General features: G+C 42.9%; 1 protein-coding gene across 1 annotated transcript in view; it reads left to right on the forward strand.

The window, feature by feature from the left end:
* Positions 1 to 21984, forward strand: part of ZFAND4 (zinc finger AN1-type containing 4) — a 371796-nt gene that overhangs the window by 334738 nt on the left and 15074 nt on the right. Inside the window, exon 9 of the mRNA XM_078643109.1 lies at positions 19189 to 19306. Coding sequence (XP_078499235.1) covers positions 19189 to 19306 — 118 coding nt within the window. The remainder of the gene's footprint in view (positions 1 to 19188; positions 19307 to 21984) is intronic.

Here is a 21984-nt window from a genome sequence, read left to right on the forward strand (position 1 = left end):
GTAAACAAAAAAGTGCCAGGGCTTTCATTTGTAAAAAATTAAGTGAAAGGGCACTCGTCAGGAGGCTACTGTAGTTAGCCATACACATTACGCGACTTTGAGCTATTGGCATTGTAAATGACAATGACTTTTATTTATGTATTTGTTTTTAAAACATAAATAAAAGACCTTGTCATTTACAATGTCAAGACCTTAAACTCGCGTTCATTTACAATGCTAATAGCTCTAACTTTTGCAATGCCGAGACCGTTGCATTGTAAATGCTTGTTACACTGTCTGTTATCGTTGCCTCTATCCAGGGCACAACAAATGCCACTGCAACAGTTGCTCGGCATTCCGCTACCCAAGGCGCAGGCCCATGCAACCCTACACAAGCTCTATGATGTAGGGGACAAATCGGGAAAACTCCTGGCATAGCTTTTGCCGAAAGGAGGCAGAGGCCCGATGGGTGGCGAACATTATAGATCCACAAGGGGAGGTATTTCTTGGGTATCTATTCCTATGTAGGGAATCTGTGGCTAGAAGTCTCTATCCAATGGACAAGTTACTTACGATAGAGACTATCTAGCCGCAGACTCTTTAATGACCCACCCATCCTTCCCACTCTGGGACCAGATTTCTAGGGACAAGGCTTTCCCTTTCAGGGCCCTAGTTTTCCACGGCAATCACCCGTGTATTTTGTGACTCCGCCCTTCTGACGTGGAAAGTCGTCAAAAGTAACTGAGTTCATCGCGCCTGGGTGGCACCTATCTATATAGGCACCATCAACATCATTTCTAGTGTGGAAGACGCCACAGGGAGCCAAACAACACAACCTACCGACGCTCAGGGGTACTGCTCACAAAATACAAGTTGTAATTATCCGAGCCCAACACTAGATGGCAGGAATATTTAGAGCATGTGAATCTAGAGCACTACATGCAATGAACAAATGCTTACAGGGTAAGTCACATCATCTTTTTTTACAACAATAAACATTGCAGTGAAAAACTCACTTAAAACGATTTATCCTTCTATTTTAAAACCTAAATCACAGTCATTACCTAATGATACTCAACAGCATAGTATCGCCTTGAGGAGTGGAGGTCATTGCAAGAACTACAAGGGGCCTGAGGTATCCTCTTCCAACGATGTTAACAACTTGGTGGTGTCTATTTCTAGATTTAGTCAAATAAGCCATCATTGTGCATAAATAACATTAACGAAGATCAGGGCTAGGCAATGAGAAATACATCTTTCGAGCCCTCTACATTCAAGATTTACACAAGATACCCGTTCAATTTAAAATGTATTCTGCGTCTATTAACCTTGTTCCTGAAACATTGCAGGGGGCTCTTTAAATTTGTTATCTATTATTTGTTTACAAAAATCATGGGCATTTATTAACTTTACATTTAATAGCTTCTTTAACTGTAAGCCATGTGCTACAAAAGTATCAATTGGTAGACCTAGCAGGGGCGCAGGGTGATGGGGAAATTATGGCACCCTCCCAGGAGCAATTGAATGAAACTCGCCAGACTTAGCAGATTTGCTCAGAAACAGAGTGAAATTTATTTAATGGTACCAAAAGCATGCATCATTGCTAATTAGCAAGGAAGAAGTCAGATCTGCCACCTTAGGGGGATGTATGACGTTACAAGGCCTGCCTTTACAACGCGGTTTTTACATCGCAATCCATTACAACGCATAGTGCTTTTGGGTGTTGGATAGTGAATAGTTTAATTTACTATTCCAACTCCAGTCCCCGTGGACACTAGGGAAGGTGTTGGATAGTAAATTAAACGTATTCCCTATCCTAGAGCGCCCCCCAGCGCAATCCGTTGTAATGGTTTGTGTTGTAATGACCGCGTTGTAATGGTAGTGCGTTGTAAAAGTTTCGTTGTAAAGGTTGTTTACCACCTTAGGGGCTCTCAGACCGCTTCTTCCCAGAGTGACACATGTATAGGTGTTATATACAGTATGAAATGCCACATCCGCGGAACTAGAATAAGGCACCAGAATAAGGCACCAAGCCAAATATGGCTGACATGGATGTGCAATGTCTGCACCATGCAAAACAGCCAGATATGGGCAGACCAGAAAGGCAGGCTCTGCACTGTGTAACACTTGCATATCATGTAGTCAAAGACGAGCAAAGTGACCTCTAAGGGCGTACAGAATAGCTTGTTGAAGCTTGTCTAGTCAAGGTCAGATAGAAAGCCCTTTTGAGCTCCAGGCCTCATGTTAATGTGATCTTATATAAGCATGAACTCTTTGGAAGTACATGCAAATGAATTTATATGGATATTCATATATATTTTGTAACACAGGGGGTCTAGTCACTTTGATTAACTACCCTCTATGCATAAAGGGGATACAATTGAATGTTAGCCCTAAATGTATTTGTTCTGTTAAGCTTGTGTGTTCATCTAGTTATTTGTTAGACTGCTTAGTATACTCAGAGTTTAATATATGTAATTACATGATCACACCATCTTTCTGAAAGGGATCCATTGTGCAACCGCTTTACAAGCACAGTTCATAGTTAGAGTCTGAAAATTATAATCTAATTGCCCTACTAGACTTTGATGGCAATCTTCTTGCCAAATTTGTCTGTATGGGCTCGCGAAAAAGGTTTGTCGAGAGTTTCCTAAATTGGCTTTCGTTCCAGTTGCCTGACCCAGTAATCAAAAAAGAAGAGGCAAACTATTTGTCCACTTTGTCAATTACTCCTCAGAGTTCAACAAGGTTGAAAGCCATTGCCTATGGTTTAAATTACAAATATCGGGGATAATAGTAGTTTGGTAGATTCTTTGCTAAAATTTCACACAAAGACCTGGGTCCAAGTAAAGTTGTCTGCCAGTAGTTTTTTTTTTGCCGAAGATCAGTATGGCTAACTGTTTCATTTTACACTGCAGATCCTTTTACATTTTTAGATCATGACGATTGGTTGAGCACCTAATTGGAGGTGTAAATAAAATACAATGGCTTTGCCGATGATCTGGTAATCTTATTGATGACTACGGTAGGCCTTCAGTAACATCTGCACAGACTTGACGAATACAACTAACTAAGGAGTTTGGTAATAACAATTTCGAAAAACCAAAGTTGTGCTTCGAAGTGAAAGATCTACTTTCTCATGGGAGATCGGCTCCTCGATTTTAAATTTTAGATTCAACCATTCTTATCTGGGTGTAATTGTAGCCAACAAGCTCATTTGAAATGCTTAATTGGCTAACCTTAAATATAGAAGCAGTGAAATTGTCTTCATGGTTAAGAGATTTTCAAATAAACATGGCAACAGAGCTGTTGGACTCAACTGATGTACCTACATGCAAACTTGCTTCTGCCCTTCTTTATGGGTCCATTATTCTTCCTGTTCAAAAATGTTTACTTTAAATGCTGTTTATTTGCAATCTATTCACTCATTATTTAAGCTACGATCTTCAATACCTCATTGTAGACTGCAACTTTATATAACCTTAAGTTGCTTAGCACTTCAGAATGATAACTGCCACCAACGTTCTCTGGCGAACAAGGAAATAAGATATCTCCAGTATGCAGATGACATCGTCCTATTAAGTCAAACGCCAATAGGACTACAACGCAGCATGAAAGCTCTAAAAATATATATGGTCAAACAAAGATTAGAATTAAATCTGCAAAAAACAAAAGTAGTTTGACTGGTAGACTGTAAATATAAGACATACTCCTGGTTCCAGGAAGGGGAGAAAGTCGAAGTAGCCGAAACGTAAATATCTAGGACTCCGCATCGAACATCAAATGAAGTACAAACAGCACTCTGCAGCAATGATGGCAAAAGCCCAAACGCCAATTTATGGTTTCAAGCTATTAAAAAAGAACTTGAGCTGTCAGTCGTTTGCCCACCTGCCATCCGTAATGCGTGCCCAGTTAATGCCAACAGTTACATACGGCACAAATGATGAAGGGTCGTATTTGTATTTGTATTTGTGGTATACTTATAGAGCGCAAACCTGTCACCCAAAGGGTATCCTGGCGCTTTGAACCATAGACCAACAGATTACAGCAGCTTAGCCTGTCCTGGGGAAGAGATGAGTTTTTAGCGCCTTCCTGAAGGCTGGGAGATCCTCAAGATTCCTTAGAGATATCGGCAGGGAGTTCCAGAGCTTGGCCGCCGCTACTCTAAAGGATCGGCCGCCCATCCTCACTCTCTGGAAACGCGGAACTACAAGTAGCCTAGAAGAAGAGGAGCGTAAGGCTCGAGATGGAAGGTACCAAGCGAACATCTTCCGCAAAGAGACCGGGCCAAGGCCATGGATAGCCCTGAACACGATGCAAGCTGCTTTATAATGCACGCGTAGATGGACCGGCAACCAGTGAAGTTCCTGTAGCGCTGCCGTGGATGAACTGTAGTAGGGACGTGAGAGGGCGAGTTTGGCAGCTATGTTTTGCACCCTTTGTAGCTTACCCAGTAGTGTTATCGGGGCCTCCAGAAGTAGTCCGTTACAGTAGTCGAGTCGACTTAGGATGGTACTCCGTACTACTTCTGGTCTGGCTTGCTCAGGAAGAAAGGGCAAGACTTTGCGCAGCATGCGAATCAGCATCATGCACGTCGAGGTGACCTTATTTACGTGCAGATCTAACTGCAAGTTGGGCCCGAAGCTAACGCCCAAATTGCGTGCTGATGGTGCAGCTGACACCGTCTCAAAAAAAGACGGGGGCCAGAAGTCATCTGGAAGAGACCGAGGGATTCGGTTGTTGGAACAATATAGGACCTCTGTCTTAGTCCCATTAAACTGCAACGAGTTTAATCGGAGCCATTCCGCTGTGGCCTGCATGCAACGATGGAAAGTTTCCAAAGGGACTGCATCCTGTCCCTCCAGTGAAAAGACCAGCTGGGTATCGTCCGCATAGTTAAATGCGGAGATCCCAAATGATTTAATAAGCTGGACCAGAGGGCGGAGGTAGATATTAAAGAGTATAGGGCTGATGGCAGAGCCCTGAGGTACTCCTTGTCCTACTCTCCGCTCCTCTGAGCTGAAGGGGGGGAGCGATACCCGTTGCTGACGATTGTCCAAGTAGGAGATAAGCCAGTCCCTGGCCTTATCTTTAACCCCGCATTCTTCCAGCCTCCTAATCAAGGTTGGATGGCTGACCGTGTCGAACGCGGCCGACATGTCGAGCAGCACCAAGAAGGCTGCCCGACCACTGTCGACTCGCGTCCGAAGATTGTCTAACATGGTCACTAGCGCAGATTCCGTCCCATGAGCTGGGCGGAAACCAAATTGCGTTTCATCCAGCCAGGTGTTCCCTTCTAAGAAGCCGGACAGAGTGCGGGTAACCAGTTTTTCCATGATTTTAACTGGAAAGGGAAGCAGGGAAATTGGCCGGTAGTTGGTAAGACAGGCAGGGTCGAGCGTAGGTTTTTTTAAGAGCGGGGAGACCACTGCCTTCTTCCAGCAATCTGGTACAGTCCCTGATTCAAACCACTGGCAGCAGATGGAGTGCAGAGGCTGAAAGAGTTCCTCCTGAAACACCCTCCAGAATTTAGGAGGGAGAGGGTCAAGAGGCGAACCAGATGAAATCGTAAGTGCCAGACTGCCAAACTCCTCCAAAGAGGGCAGGGGAAAGCTATTCAACTGGGGTCGGCTGGACTCTATCACCGGAGCTCCCAAGCTGAGTGCGTGAGCCTCTGGTCGGGGTCGACTGGAAGGCGAGGCCGGAGCTTCCAAACAGAGGTCAGAGCCCCTCTGCAGGGGTCGACTGGCAATCGCCTCCGGAGTTCCCGAACCAGTGGAGATGGAAAAGCTGTTGAGCTGGGGTCGACTAGACTCTATCGCCGGAGCTCCCAAGTTGAGTGCGTGAGCCTCTGGCCGGGGTCGACTGGAAGGTGAGGCCGGAGCTTCCAAACAGAGGTCAGAGCCTCTCTGCAGGGGTCGACTGGCCGTCGCCTCCGGAGTTCCCGAACCAGTGGTAAGATTGACTGAGTCCTGACGGCCCTCTAGAATTTTACAGATTTTCTCCTCAAAGGCATCAGCAAGCGAGTCACACAAAGCTTGCGATGTAGGTACGATGTTAGTCGCACACACAGGGTGCGCGAGGTCCCTAACAATCTTAAAAAGGGCCTGTGCCTTATTTGGGGCCTGATTCAGGAAGGATTCAAAGTAAGCCGCCTTGGCTATCTTGATCTGTGCCTTATATTTTTGTAAGGCGGACCGGAACACGGCTTTCTCCGAGTCTGAGTACCGTTTTCTCCATGCTCTTTCAGCACGTTTACAACCAAGTTTAAGCTGGCGTAGTTCACTCGTGTACCAAGGGCTAGCACGGTTCACCCTCCCTCGGGACCTCCGGAGGGGTGCCAATTTATCCAGCGAGCTCGTAATGGACTGGCTGAAGAGAGTATAACTCTCTTCAGGTGAGCCGCCGAGCTTGAAGTCCTTCCCTAAAATACTCGGTAATGGAAAGATGTTGAGTATTCGAGACCAAGGTCTCCCTAACTTGGCTTGGGAAAGTCCAGCTTCCCGCAAGGTATGGTCCTCTAAACAAAGAGAGAACATAATCAGGAAATGGTCTGTCCAAAACTGGCGCTTAATCTCATCCAAAAATACCCATTGTGGATCTGCAAATATTAGATCCAGGGTATGACCCTTCCGGTGCGTGGTGTCGTTCACCAGCTGTTCCAGGTTAATGTCTTTACAGGCTTGACTAAGGGAGGAGAATGCCTTATCCAATGGGCCGCCAGCCCACAGATTAAAATCTCCAAGAATCAATAACTTGGAGTGGGAGCTGGAGAGCTCATAGATCAGGTCAATGAGGAGCGAAACTGAGGAGGCCGGTCCTGGAGGTCGATAACAAAGGACGCCCGAACAAAGTGTCTGCTCCTGCTTTTTGACCGAGAATCCCATCAGTTCAAAGCCAGGCACTACTCGAATCTTCAGCTGGGAGAGGGTCAGCGAGTCTTTGAAAATAAACCCGATACCCCCTCCTCGATTGAGTGTGCGTGGGATGTGACTAATTTTATAGCCAGCGGGGCAGGCAAGGCCCAGTTCGACCTCACTGTCTTCCCGAGTCCACGTTTCTGTGAGGAAGAGGCCATCGAGATTTTCTGAGTCAATGAGGAAGGCAATCTCTGTGTGGTGTTTGCAGAGAGATCTGACATTAATCAACCCACAGGAGATTTGCCTATTGGTTGAAGCACGGGCACTAGCTGGATGCCTTGCCGAGTTCTGACTGGGTCTGAGACTGAGGAGCTCAGCCCGAGAGTAGGCTGTACGAAGTGAGCCAGAGGGGCCAGAGGTAGCAGCCCTAAGCGCGTCCGTTGCGCGAACGGGCGCAAACGGGCTTACCTCTGGCGCACCTCCGGCGCGCCTACGACGCGCCCGCTGCGCGTCTGTCTGTCCATCCTAAATACTAATTACGCTGAGCAGAGGGCCGCCTACTAGCCTCTTGCCTTACGCAAGATGGCCGCGGAGTACCTCGCCTCACTGCCCAACCCAAGATGTCGGACCCGACTAAGTCTACCTGATCCCCGCCGAGTGCGAGGAAGTGTGTAATTATTATGCAGGTGAGCCTCACAAGTTTCCCCGGCCTATGGACGCCGACCCGAGTTATAGAGGGAAATTACCGGCCAAGAGGGTGAGCACCGACAAAGTAGGCGCAATGTCCGAGCGCCGCAGAAATTAAAATGCTAAAGTACAGTTAACGCTTTTAAAAATACATCAGGGTAAAAAGCGTGGCAGCTAAAAAGCGCTGGAAGCAGGTTCTGACTGACCTTGCCTCGAAGTTCCTTTAGTAGCACCCCAGAGTGCAGAGGACCGCCTACTAGCCTCTTGCCTTACGCAAGATGGCCGCGGAGTAAGCAACCATCTTAAATAAAATTCAAATGAGACTATATAAATTAGTTTTTAGCATATCGAAAATGGCTTCTCCTGCTCAAGTCCGTCTTGAGTTTGAATTGATAAATCAAATACTTATAAGTAAAGCAACCTTTGTTAAGTTATGTTGGAGACTGCGCACATCTAAAAGAGAAACTCTTGGTCACTTGTGCTGGCAGGAAATATAAGAACAAAAATTGATCAATAAAAAAGGCTCCTGGGGAGCTTACTTAATGCAGGCAATAGAGGAACTAGGCGTGCACGAAGTTTGGACGGCGAGTATAGGAAAAGCATCCTTTTATCAGGCAATTGAAGCCACAGGCAGAACTTAGTCTCGTACAACTGACAAGAATATTCTCACCCGAAGACACCATGCCTGGACAGTGATCATCTCTTACAAAAAGAGGCAGCCTCAGGAATTCCTTTTATCTCTTTTCTCACTGAACATAAAACAACCGTTCATGCAATTCCGCTTCGGCATGTGGGAAATTCAAGATCTTGCTCCTATTTGGAAATATCCGTTTCAAAATCAAGAATGTCCGCTGTGTAAATATAAGAGTCTTTCGCGCATATTCTGTGTGTGTGTCCAAAGTTTGGATTAGAAAGAAAAAAACTGTTGAAAACAATCTTTACAATACTGAAAATCCGAACCTGTAGGCAAGCGGTAACAACTTGGCTGGGAGGCATCTCAATCCCACTTGTCTGCAGAGGGGGTAACATTTGTAAAAGTCAATTTAAAAGAAATAGCCCAAATAAAGGATTAATAACATAAGAAGTACACATGTAAAGTTCAGTTGGATTACAAATCGACCAAGAGTTTACCAGTCCTAAATTAAATGATAAAGGATGGTATCCCGGTAAGAAGAGAAATTCTGGATCAAGGAAAATATTGAAATTAACCACGAACAATGATCTTGATGGGAAATAATAATCCCAGCTTACACAAAAGCTCTGAAAGAAAAGGGAGTCGCTTTGTATCTTACTCTGACTGTAAAGAAACTTTTTTGCCAATGTTCTGTCGCATGAGAGATATGTGAAGTATATTATGAATTTTAATGAGGTGACATTAATTTTGGCCTAGATTTATACTTATTTGTAAAAAAATGTAAAAAAGTAAAATAAGTGCACAAAAGGTTTTATGAATGTTTTTTATATGTTTTTACATTTAACATATAGTGTAATGGTTTTAAAACGACTAAGCACTAGAATAAAACTTGAACTTAAGTTGCTTAATTACTTTTACAATTGCTTAATATCTGATCAAGATACTTTAAAATCATTAATTCACAAAAAAGTGTTTTCATCAACCACATTGTCCATGAGAAGCAGTTATTAACAAGTTTATTAGCAAATGTTAACTACCATCCTTAGAGAACCTTTGTAATATGTCACCGTCTGCATGTACGTTGCTTATTAAATCTTTTATACAAAATTCCTATGAACAAGATTTAGAATCTGCTTTAAACTTTAAGGGGCTGATTTAGTTTTTGGTGTAGAGGGTACTCCATCGCAACAGTGATAGAGTACCCTCTCCACCAAAATGAAGGTCCTTCTGCCTGATTTATAGACGGGCAAACTTTTAAGTATGTCAGCGACAGACACTCTTTGACATACTCTTCCAATGGTGTTACGGAGTAAGTGTTGTCGGAGGTTAGCAATTCGACCGTCCATCCAATTTAAAGTGGGTGGTCTAATGGTTAGTTTTTACAGCCTCTTACCGCCAGGCAAAACCATATGGTGAGGGGCAGTGAAGACTGCATAAATGTCCCTGACTCCATTGGAGCAAATTACCCTGTTGTGGGTGGTCATTATTTTTTGTATTTTCAAAAACAAAGTCCAGCTTTATAATTTTGTTTTTGAAAATACAAAAACTTGTTCAAAGTTTGATGGGCGGTACCGTCATGTACTGTCCGTCAAACTTATGATACATTGACAGGAACCGCCAACACAATGGTTCCTGTTGTGTTAAGAGATGTTCACTGTGCCAGTGGAGATCTTTAATTTTTGCGGGCATAGATCCCTCGGCGTGGCGGAAGTAAAGCACTCTACCGTACCAACAAATTTACCTCCGTCTTCCAAAGTCTTAATCAGGCCTAAGTTTTCTAATTATATCCACAATTCCTACATGCGGAAAAAGCTGAATTATTTAGATTCAAGTCTGTCTTGTAATATAAAAATGCATTTTTATGGGGAAGGTTATTTTATATCTCACGTTGTCAGTTAGATGATTCATTTAGGGAAACGAGGTCAAAATGTAAATTATCTAGATAATTTAACTTTTCTGTTGAATCAATTGAACTGAAATTGCACATGCCCAGCTTTACTTGATTTGAGAAGAAAGTTATTATATCTGGTATTTATAAAGATGGATGTAGAACAATCTTTGAAGCTATGTCTTTGTTTTTATAATACTGAATAAATACGTAAAGCGTTTGTCTTTTCTTGGACAAGTGAGCGCTCGTTTAACTATCTTCATGCTTGATTCATATGTATAATACTGTTTATATTGTCTATTGTATTTTATTCAGAATGGTTTTTATCTATATACGACAAAGATAACCTAATACTACAGTGCCCGGGCTGGTGGACCAGTCTCTCCTTTCATTTCGTTTTTAGATGTTTTTGAAAGTAAACTGCATATTTAAGTTTTCAGACTGGTGAGATTCAGTTTTTTTCCGATGGAAAGTTAACTGCAGGCCGATGTTGCAGGAGGCTTGAACCCTGCAATCACTTCGGTGCTCCCATTGCCTGAAGATCTCAAGCACATTGTGGGCATGACAGTGATTCCAACAAATGCATTACTTCTAAAGTGACTACAGTATCCGTTGAATTTGCTAAATCTGCAAAAAAGTGCAATAGAAAAAGAGCCTTTTAAATTAACACACAGGGTATGCTTATCTAGCATGACTAAACACGTCTGTCTCATAAATTCTAGGCGTTCTTCGTCAAAAACTGTAACTACTGTGTGTGCTCCACCTATAAACCCATTCATATGAACATTCCTTTAATGAACGACATGTTTGTTAGATTATAATGCAATGAGCACGTTATGATATTGGGAATCAAAAGAAGATGGAAATGGCAGGGAAATTCAGAAATACAATACGACTGATAAAATGATAGACAATAACAAGTTCTGATGTAGGTTTTTAACATTGTGTTTTATGAATGACCGATTTAATGTTATAACTCAAAACCTTGATAGATATAATAGAGCAGATCGAACACATAGCCCAAAGCAGTGAAGGAACACTGCATACAACTGTTATTTAAAGAATATTTGAGACTATTGTCTTTCGACTCTGCACATGCATTATAAATCCCTCATATATACATAATATATTGCACTGATTGGTGCATAATTGCAAATCAGATGTGATTGATTAAGGTCTTCAGTAGCACAGAGTTGTGTTCATCTCGCAGTCTTAACTCTTGCAACCTTCTTACCCATGCCTATCAGCTTTGTCTACATGTGCTAGAGACAAACATGACATTGATCCTCTCCAAAGGAATGGATGGTGGAGGGGTTGTCAAAGCGAATACAACTTCTTCCCTCCTTCAGACCACATCCCTCTGCATTTTTGGCAGAATCTGTAAGGACACATAGGGGATCCGCTTACGGGAGGTCAAAAATGGAGCGATTTAGTCCTCAAGATGCCATGTTACAATTATTAGGTGTAGAAAAACCTGTTATGGCTCGATTTTGAAGGGCGAGAAAGACAAAATAAAATAAAGTGCCACAATAAAGCAATTGTAAGTTTCAAAAATGTAAATTGTAATGCTACTTAATTCACTAATACTTGTGACCGTGTCCTGGGGTGTCTGTGGTAGACTAAGTCTACTGCGACAGACAAATGCCCTGACCTAATCACCGTGCCAACTACTGCAGGTCACTAGGGCCTCACTGCCCCGGTCATGTTCATCTAGTTAATGCATCCACTTGCACGCTCCTGATAGAATTACGACCTCCTCTGATTACTTAGTCCGAGTCAGTGTGTCCAGTTTGACAACACTGATGCTTTTTGCAGTGCTCACCGGCTCTGGTCACCCATGTGGGGATCCAGGATCGCATTCAGATCTATTCCTAATGTGTATGTTCCTGAGGTTGTCAAAAGCAATACCTGCTTGATTGTTCATTGGGTTTCATCGACAATCCGTGATCATATCTTTCTCCTGGAAGACCTGTGATTGCTGCAAAGCTACATGGGTTATCAGAACAGACTGTGTTGGCTATCAGTGGGAATTTTTGGTGTAGAGGTATTGTCACCCCCATAGAGCCTTAGGTGAGGTCTGAGTTGAAGACCCAAGTGAACCTGTGTCGGCCTAAAAGTAGCAGTTGGTGCTTAGCAAGTGAATTTCCTGTAGGAATAGTACTTTAGGAGCTTGTCGTCTTATGTGTTGAAGTAGGGCACGTCTTTTGATTTTATCATCGAGGCCACTGATGTTCCAAGCTTACATGTTTTCCAAAATAGTGAAGTAATCTTTTTGAATAGAAGAGTTTGGCAGTGGTGGTGTGTATGTGTCTAAATGTCTGCCAAGTGTGCATTTGTGCATATAAACAAACTAACTTTCTTCCCAAATTGTCCCTCCTCGACACAGTTCCAGAACTGAAGTATCCTTCATATAAATTGTACTGTATAACTAACCAGAATAGGTACTAGTTTACTTACCATGTCTCCCTGTGGCCAGGTTATTGTAGAGTTTAAAGTATTTCAGCTCAGCATTGAGTCTGTGGAGGCTCCAAGAACAGGCACCTGGTTTTCTGCCAGTCACAAGGCCACCGCATCGCCGACTGTGTGCATACACACCTTCTACGGCTCAAGAATCTGTTGCCACTTCTTTCCTCAGTGTGGATATGAAAGGGCACTCGTGTGTTTTCTCTTTTGTTGCAAATGAAACATTTCTGATTGTCTTTTGAGCCTTTGTCATCAGTGCCAAGCTTTTATGATCAAATCTTTTTTATTGGCAGAGAGGATGTGTAAACAATTACATAGCAAGCTGCCTACAACCCAAATCGGGTCAGCCCTGTGGTATATCAGAATGTGGTCGAGACAAGCCAATGCACAAGGGTCATTGTTTTCACAGTATAACAGTAATATTGACACAGCATGCCGCCTACAACTTATATTGGGCCGGCCACGTACAAGGGAAGGGTTATTAAGAGACAATAGAGTAAGATATGTATATGCAATGTTCATCATACTTTGGGATTGCCTCTGGACTGTCTCAGTCTGATCTTGCTGTGTGCCACAAGCCAATATGCAAGCCAATGAATGAAGTTTAAAACAAGGAAACATAAAAAAGAACCCAGGAAGGACAAACACCCAATCCCCCCACCCCTTCCCCTTCCTGCCAGGACTCAATCCAGTGGGCTTATGATACAATGATCGACTAAGATTCGTGAAGAGCCAGTTAATTCACATGGCCCCCGTCTTATCTTGTGTGTTGGGCAGTAACGTCAGGATTTGCAAGTAAGCTGGGCATGTCAGTTACCTAAATTCCTTGGACAGGATGCAAATGAATGGGGACCAGATGTTAGTATTAGATGAAAAATCGGTACATGTCGCCATCAACAGCCTTTCCATGCTCAACAGGGACCATAACTGGCGTAGTCATTGTCTGTGGTCCAGGACTTTATCTGTGTCCCAGTTGGTCAATAGTATTCTGTGTGTCGCGTTCAGGGCTAGTGTTGTTTCTCTCTAGTGGAGCAAAGTGGATATGTGAGTGCATTAGGGAGCCCTAAGAGAGTGTATGAAGAGAACCACGGGATCTCAGTTTTAAAGACACTGTCAATGTCCTCCTGGACCTTCTCCCAAAATCTAGAGAGCTTTGGGCAGTGCCATAGGAGATGGAGCAGTGTCCCTGGATTGTCACATCCCCGCTAACACTGGCCATCACCCAGTGCGTTCCATTTTTGTACGCAGGGGGGGTATAATACCAGTAAGAGCAGGGTCGGACTGGGAACCACAACCGGCCCTAGCAAAGTGCTTGGCCGCCTCCCCGCCGAGCTCTTTGCCGGGGCCGGTTTTCGGCGATTTTGGTACAGGGCTGATTTTGCAGCTATGCAGCAAAAACGGCCCTGTAACAATAACGGCCCCCAGGGGCCCAAACCCCCCCCCCCCCGTACGGCGCACTGGGGGATTGCCCGGTGCCCGCTATGGCCAGTCCGGTCCCTGTGTAAGAGACAAATTTGTATGCTGTTTCAGTGTGCCCTGAGTTATGTGCTGTGTGGTGTGCCCTATAAAATATGTCTTCCCATCCTTGTCTGTGAGGGCCTGGCCTAGTTCTGATTCCCAGTGGATGGCCTGGAGTCTTGTGGATGTGCAGTGTTTTCGTCAGATGGCGATAAATCTCAGAAATTAGCTTCTTATCGCCAGCTTTGAGGAACAGCCATTTCTCGAAGGGGGTCAGTGGTTACTCGCTTTTGGGTGTGCCTCAAATTTAAGCAACAAGTGTGTCAACTGTTTGTAGGTAAATTGATCATTCTCAGAGAGTAGTGAGTCTTGAGTTAGTCAAATGGGATAAGACCCTCTTATTCAAAAAGGCTGCACATCCGTTTGCAACTGCCTGCAGTCCACCATTTGGAGACGCCCGGGGTAATGCCAGGGGAAACCCCGGGTTTGCGACCAAAGGCGACATGGGTTAGGGAAAAGTTGAGAACCCAGCCTACTCTGCCACCCTGTCCCACACCTTAAGCATTGAGCTGGTTACAGGGGACAAGTAGAGACCCAAAGCCCAGTGGTTGCGGGTAACCCAAGCCTCACGCGAGATGTGTTCTCCCATCACCATTAGGTTCATGAAGACACAATGTTTCTCTGTCGGGAACAATTCCACTCCCCTGGTAGCGTAGCTGCGCAGCCTGGTAGTAGTGTAGGATGTTAGGCACAGCCAGGCCCACCTCCCGCTTTAAGCATTGCAGCAGCTGTTATTGCAATCTAGGCTTCGGTTTCCTCTCTATAAAGCACTCAGTCTCCCTTTGGAGGGTGCTAATTGTGCCAGACGATGGAGTGAGGAGAAGTGTTTGAAAAATGTGGTTCACTGATAGAATATCAATGTTAAAAATATCGATGTTTGAAATATCGAAAACAAAATATAGATGTAAAAAATATCGACTCCCATACCTACACAGGTAAGTACAAAAATATCAATGTAAAAAATATCGATGTAAAAAATATAGATGTAAAAAATATCGATTTAAATATATGTATATATGTATATATATATATATATATATATATATATATATATAATATATAAAATAATATATATGTAATATTAATTTTAGCAAAATTAAATGTAATGTACATTTTTACAAAATATTACAAATCAAGTTAATTAAAAAAGAAGCACACAAACATAATAACTTTTATATATATATATGTACGTTAAAATAATTAATACACTATTATCTTTAATTCATTTTAAAACTTTAAAAATATATATAAATAATTTAAAATATTAAAAACCATTCTAGAATAAATTAAAACATTAAACTATGAAAAAATATTTAAACTTAAATTGCCCAATACATTCAGTGCAACAGTAGGAAAAGTGTTGGATAGCGAAGGTGTAAAAATTACTATTCCCACTCCCCTGAGTGCAACAGTAGGGAAAGTGTTGGATAGCGGAGGGAAAAAAAAGACTATAACCACTCTAGGGAGTGCAACAGTAAGGAAAGTGTTGGATAGCAAAGGGGTAAAAACTACTATTCCAGCTCCAGTGAGTGCAACAATAGGGAAAGAGTTGGATAGCAGAGAATTTCTTTTTACTATTCACACTCGAACACTTAAAAAAAAAAAAAAGAAAAAAAAAAAAATATATATATATATATATATATATATATATATATATATATATATATATTATATATCTCAATCAGAAAAGGGTGTCCCCATGAAGACGTCACACCTGGAAAGGTTACCGCTCTTACACCCCCGGCAGTGACAGCTGCAACAAACTCTTTGTCTTCCTGCATTCAAATTGCACTGCCGGGTGTAAGAGCGGTATCCTTTCCAGGTGTGACGTCTTTATATTGACACCCTTTTCTGTTTGATGTTATGCCGCTGGTCCGGCCGCCAAGATGTCTCGCTGCTAGTGCAAGGAGATCCTTGTGCTCACAACCGCGTGCACTTTCCAGGAGTGGAGGGGGCCTCACCGTCAGATTACATTGGTGAGCAGCACAATGATACTCTTCGGTAGTTCCACCCACTGGGTTGAGCTATTGAGATATTTAGAGACTACCCCACTGGGGGAATTTCATTACGGAGGCAGCAATACCCACCTGGGTTTTTTATATATGGAACTCGAGTCTTGGCAGGCATATGTACTTCGATAATCTCAATGTCATGCCTGCTGACGCCCACTGGGGCGGGACTTCATTATCAAATAAATGGGAGTTCCCGACTGAATGGTGCCTCATTACTTCATTGCAAGCCAGTGATTGAGAGCTACGGCTTGAAACGTGTTTGGTAATTTGCATGCAGGAAGACGGAGAGTTTGTTGCAGCTGCCACTGCCGGGGATGTAAGAGCGGTAACCTTTCCAGGTGTAACGTCTTTATGGGGACACCCTTTTCTGTTTGAAAAATAAATAAATACAATTAATATATAAATAAATTAAACATATAAAAAGAACACATATTATATTACTAATTACATATAACAAAAACCTACAAATATTCTATAAAATATAATAAATACATTTACAAAATAAATTCTTTGAAACTCTAAAATATTTACAAACAAAAAAAATCATTAAAACATAATTAACCTGAAATGAATTAAAGGAACACCTGACACGTGTTTAGCTCTCATTAGAGGTCTTCAAAGAAGTATAGCTATATCCAGACACAAGGGAGCACAGCAATAAGTCAAAACAATACCCTTTCAGGCATAGAGTGATGCATAAATGATGCAAAAAAGAAGCAGAGAACTCTGGGTAGTTCTAGCCCTCCTGTTACCTCCAGTAAGACCCACACAGCTGGATTGCTTAGAGGTCGTCAGAGGCCACGCCCCTATTTCTCTCCACTCTGCAAACTCTCTTCCTGGATTACTACTGGTTGAGGGAAGAAATCCACTTTAGACCTGAGGCCCTGAAGAGCCAAATTATTTGAAGAAAATATCAGCTACCGGAATACTAAGTAGGTAAGTAAATATAAGTAGTTACAGATTTACCATTATTATCTATGCTGTTTGACTGCATTTCACAAAAGTAGCCAGTGAGCTGTTGGCTTGTGGTGTGCCGTACGGCTCTGGCCTACTGCCACGTGTCCCCGAGCAAGGGTAGGACAGCCACTAGTTGCACTGCCTCCCTGCACACAGAGCAATGAGGTGCTCTGCTAAAACAGTCAGAAGAAGCCCCGATCCCTAGGGGTCTTTTACCTCGGGATCACCCAACCCGGGGCTGCTAACTGCTTCTGGTTACTAGCCTGGAAACCACTGAACCAGATAAACGGTAGTACAAGAATTACTCTTTTTCCAATTTCTCTTTGGTCCTTATGAAGTGCCGCCAGACCCGATGAAACATGTCGACCATACGCACCGCACTAGCCCTATAGGTACATCATATCAAATTAGGGCAGGGTGCTTTTAACTAGGCTAGTGCCCCTTGACAATAAAATAGATTTAGTCAGGACAGCCCTGGACCTATTTTAGACTCACTCACTCACTCACCGCACTACCTAGCCCAAACACCCGCACTCACCCTACAGCTTCATCCAAAAGATCTCCGCTAAAGAGCCCTTTGCGGGTGCCCGTCGGGCATTGCAGCGCAGCCTGACGATGAGTAAGGCCCAATGATGAAGCATGACATCCTTCAGGGTGTGTGAGGGCGCTTTTTAGAAAAGACCTTTCTTCCCCTAGGAACTGTACACTACTTGTATTTCTTACTACTGCCGAGCTTCTCCGACCAATTCTGTTACATTTGAGCCTTACCTAATTTTTTGCGCATTTCCATGCAGCGTTAACTTAAAATGTATTTAAAATACATAATAGTTTGTTCTTTTCAGCTACTCCTCTCACCCTGCCCCCCACTGCACTCATTATCACAGTTCCGTTCCTTAAAGCTCCACCCCACCTTTAACTCAAGCTCAAGTTACCCTCTTTCCATTGCATGATTTACCGAAGGAGGAAGGGTGTACTCTGTAGAACGCAAACCCATCCCCTTCACTCAAGAAAGCAACCACAGTTTGTAGAATACATATACAGTCCGTTACCTGCCACTTGAATGCTGTGATTCTGCTGGCGACCTTAAGTCATGTGCATGACGCCAGCTCACCGGTGCTGCGGAGATCGCGCTCCCCCGGACCTCTCGTGCAGCCTGTGCCTTCTGTACCCTCGCCCAGATCCTCTCCCCATTGAGCGCACAGCCGGGTACTTCCAATCTTGTGCCGCACTAAAATCAAACACGGTCCGGAGATAGAGAACAAAACGTATATAAATGCGAGGCGAGGTTGCGATAGAGAGTGGGTGAGGAGTTGGGCAGTCTATACATACTACCTGCTGTGTTGTCTTGTCCCACAGTCACTGATCAGTGTTTGAAAGGTGACGGGCTGGAGTAAGCTTCTCCCTACTTGGGGGAAGCAAATGATGAGTGTACACACAGATCTGATATAGAGAAGTCAAACATGTCCGGGCAAGGTCCTTCCTCAAAATCTGTCTCACTAGCTTAGTGGATAAATCCACAAACGTAAAAACATGCTTTATAAATATAAATTGATTGTATGTATAAAAAAAAAATCAAGAGCACACAATTCCTTTTCAAGCCAGCATCCACTAATTATTTTTGTTTAACGGGTGTAGTAGTTGATGCCAACTTTTCCCCGTTATTCATGGCTGACATTTTCATTGAGCCTTTATGTTTTCCCCATATTGCAATTCTGAACTTTCTCGTTACCGACCTCTTTTCCTCATGCCAGTTCCACCAGTTTACGCCTGTAAGAATTTGTACTTGGGACATTATTACCAAATAACTCCGAATACAGTTAGCGCCCTAATCCTGGTATGCACTCAGCAAGCATTGGCGAAGCCAATAGGTCTTGGCTTTGTCAATGTTTTTAGCCATATTGTATAGCAGCATGGCTGTTGTATAACAGGGCTGAGAGTCGGGGAATAAAGCGCTATGACGTTGCAATACAACATTGCTAAAAGACATGGGCACTGACAAAGACAAAAGCTCTTGCATTGCAGAGACTTGTTTATAATGCGGTTTCTGTAGAAACACAAGGATGTTGCATTACTTTCCTTGAAACATACAGAGCTAATATTGGTGCAAATATAATCTGCTTTATAAAATAGAACAACGTTTTACACTTCCAAACATTGCAATAATATTTAATCAAGATTTTTATTTTTCAGTTGAAGCTACTCATCTTCTCCCACCTGTAAAGATTCATAACCCAATAAAAAAGAAATCTTCAAAGCATTGCTTTCTTTGTGGGAAGAAAACAGGGTTAGCAACTAGCTATTCATGCAGGTAAATTGATAAGTGTAATAATATATAAAGTATTCTCACTCTAATATCATGATGTCAGTTACGTACTGTGTGTGTTTACTTCAAAGAAGGTTTAGCAAAACTGTTAAGAAGAAATGAAAACAAATGTGTTATTTCCACCTTTAACATGTTATATGCTTGTCCATTTGCTTCATGAAAGAGGCAACCTTTATATATAAGCTTTATTTAATTCATTAAAATCGGCAAAATGTAAATTTTCTGAGGTTTTTTCTATTTCATCATTTTCTTTCCCCATAATTGAACCTTTCATAGAGTCACATGCTTGATTCATCCTTGTTATTGAGCTGAGATTCCTACGCTAAACTTTAAACATCAATTCGCAGCCAGTGCATTGCTGTGGCTAACACATACTGTTTAGTAACCTCACCTCGTTAGAAAATAACCAAATTTCAATCATTAAGGAACAGTTAGATTTCTACTGCATATTGTGTGTGAAAGAGTCCTCTGAGCTCTTCTCGTTTCTTCAAGCACATAAGTGGATTTTTTTCAAACCATCTTTTACTCTATTGAGAAGATTTCTTCAATAATTCTGAAATTACCATCTTACAACAGAAATGTCTGATTACTCCAAAAAAGGTCGATTTAGATCTAGCAGCTTGTGGCAAAAAAAAGGTTGAATGGTGAAGATGCTCATATGGATTGTATATACTGCCTCTACGTCACTCTTGAGGCCAAAGAGTGCAAGATATGTTGCACTTGTTCCATAAAAACCCTAAAACACAGGTAAGGAAGACTTGTAATCTGGCTTTAAAAAGTTAACGCTTAGGAAGCACCATCTTATGAGGAAGATTCTCAAATCTCTCCTAAGAGACATGAGAAACATAATAAAGGTGTTCGCTCTGAAGAGAGGCAAAAGGAAGACCTCAAGGTCAGAACCATCTACCTCAAAGAAAGCCCAGTGAACAAAGTCCCTTTTTATGAGGAAACTGTCTTTATTGGCACGTCAAGACCAAAATCAGCATCCAAGCCACCAACAGGAAAACTAAAGTCCATTCCATTGCAAAGGATTAATTGACAAGACCATCGTTGTCAGGACTGCCCTCAGCTGTATCTTTACCATCGACAAAAAAGGAGACCGCATCCATTACTACTGTGCCGACGACAGCCGTTAATCTATTCCGTCATCATTGTCACCAGCAACAAATTCATTGATGTGTACACTGATGAAGGCCCAGTTGTCTAAAAGTAACTCCATCGTCAGCGACACAACAACCAACGTTTCCAACATCAGCTGCATTGTCTACAATACCACTATTGATGCCATGAGCTTTCTCTGTTGACACATTGTCAACATTGACAGCAATGACCTGTTCTGGATTTCGCAAGGAACTGCGAAATACATTTTAGTGGTGGCCGTGATTATGTCAGCGACAGACCCCTCTGCCTTCCCCAACCAGAGTTGACTGTAGTGACAGATGCATCACTCACAGTGATGGGGTGTTATTGGGAGAGGTGGAGATCAGAGGACTCTGGTCTCTGGTGCAGTCTAGCAAAAGGTACAGTGGTTCTGTCTGGTATGACCACAATATTGCTTCACACTGCAATTGAATCTACAAAGAACAAATATTTCACTCTACAGAAAAATGTGCAAAGAACACTTTTGGGAAGGAACACATGGAAAAACAAGGATACTGTACCCACAAGCGAATCAGGTTTGTTGGGTGATAAGATATTTTTATATAAATTGCATTATTTATACTTTCACCCATATATACGTAATTCTTTGTAGCATAGGCAGCTGCCAACACTGTGAAAGTTTAAAGTGAGTTGTGATTAAGTGACATGGTGAAGTAGGTTACACAATGAGTGCGCAATATGTACATGGTGATTAAAAGGTTATGTACAAGTTTGTATGAGGCCAGTACGAGAGACAGAAAACACAATGACCCTGCTGCTCTAAATAATTCAGGTATTTTGCAAGCGGGGCTTGAACTGGGCCAAGATGTTGTCGACGTTTCAAACCTATGTATGCAATCTTAAATCGTCATGCGGGTCTTCATCAGGACTTGCGTGTGGGATGGCAGCCTAACGAATAGCGAGAAAGAGACCTGGTGAGATGCAGTTCAGTGCAGATGACCCATCTGGTTGGATTCTAAGAGTTTCGTCCGTCAAGGCAAATATGAAAGATAGCCGGGCACATATCCTCTGGGCTCACCTTGGTGTTGTATTGAGAATTAAATCGCGATTTCCAGCATGCGAGCAGTGTTGAATCCTGCAGCGTAACCGCCTCGAATAGGTGTGGTGGAGTCTAGGCTCCTCATCAACCTGTTGGAGCTTTGGGCGATCCGAATGGTATTGAAAGCCTTTCTTCCTTCGATCAGGGGAAAACTGGTGCAGGTGTTCACAAACAACACCACCGCAAAGTGAGTCTGTAACAAACGGTTGGGGTTGAGTAGTGGACCAGTTGTCAAAATTCCCTTTGTATCTGGACATGGATGGAATATCAGGGCATTTCCCTGGTGGTTCAACACCTGGCAGACTCTCTGAACGCCAGGGCAGACAAACTCAGCCGTTGTTGCCTAGAGAATCACAAATGGTGTCTCCATCCACAGGAGGTGCAAGGTCTCTCTCAAGATTGGGAGGAGAGCATTGGTTAGATCTGTTTGCCACCACAGACAATGCTCAATGTCAGCTCTTGG

This window comes from Lissotriton helveticus, chromosome 5_1 (assembly GCF_964261635.1).
Source record: "Lissotriton helveticus chromosome 5_1, aLisHel1.1, whole genome shotgun sequence".
NCBI classification, from domain to species: domain Eukaryota; kingdom Metazoa; phylum Chordata; class Amphibia; order Caudata; family Salamandridae; genus Lissotriton; species Lissotriton helveticus.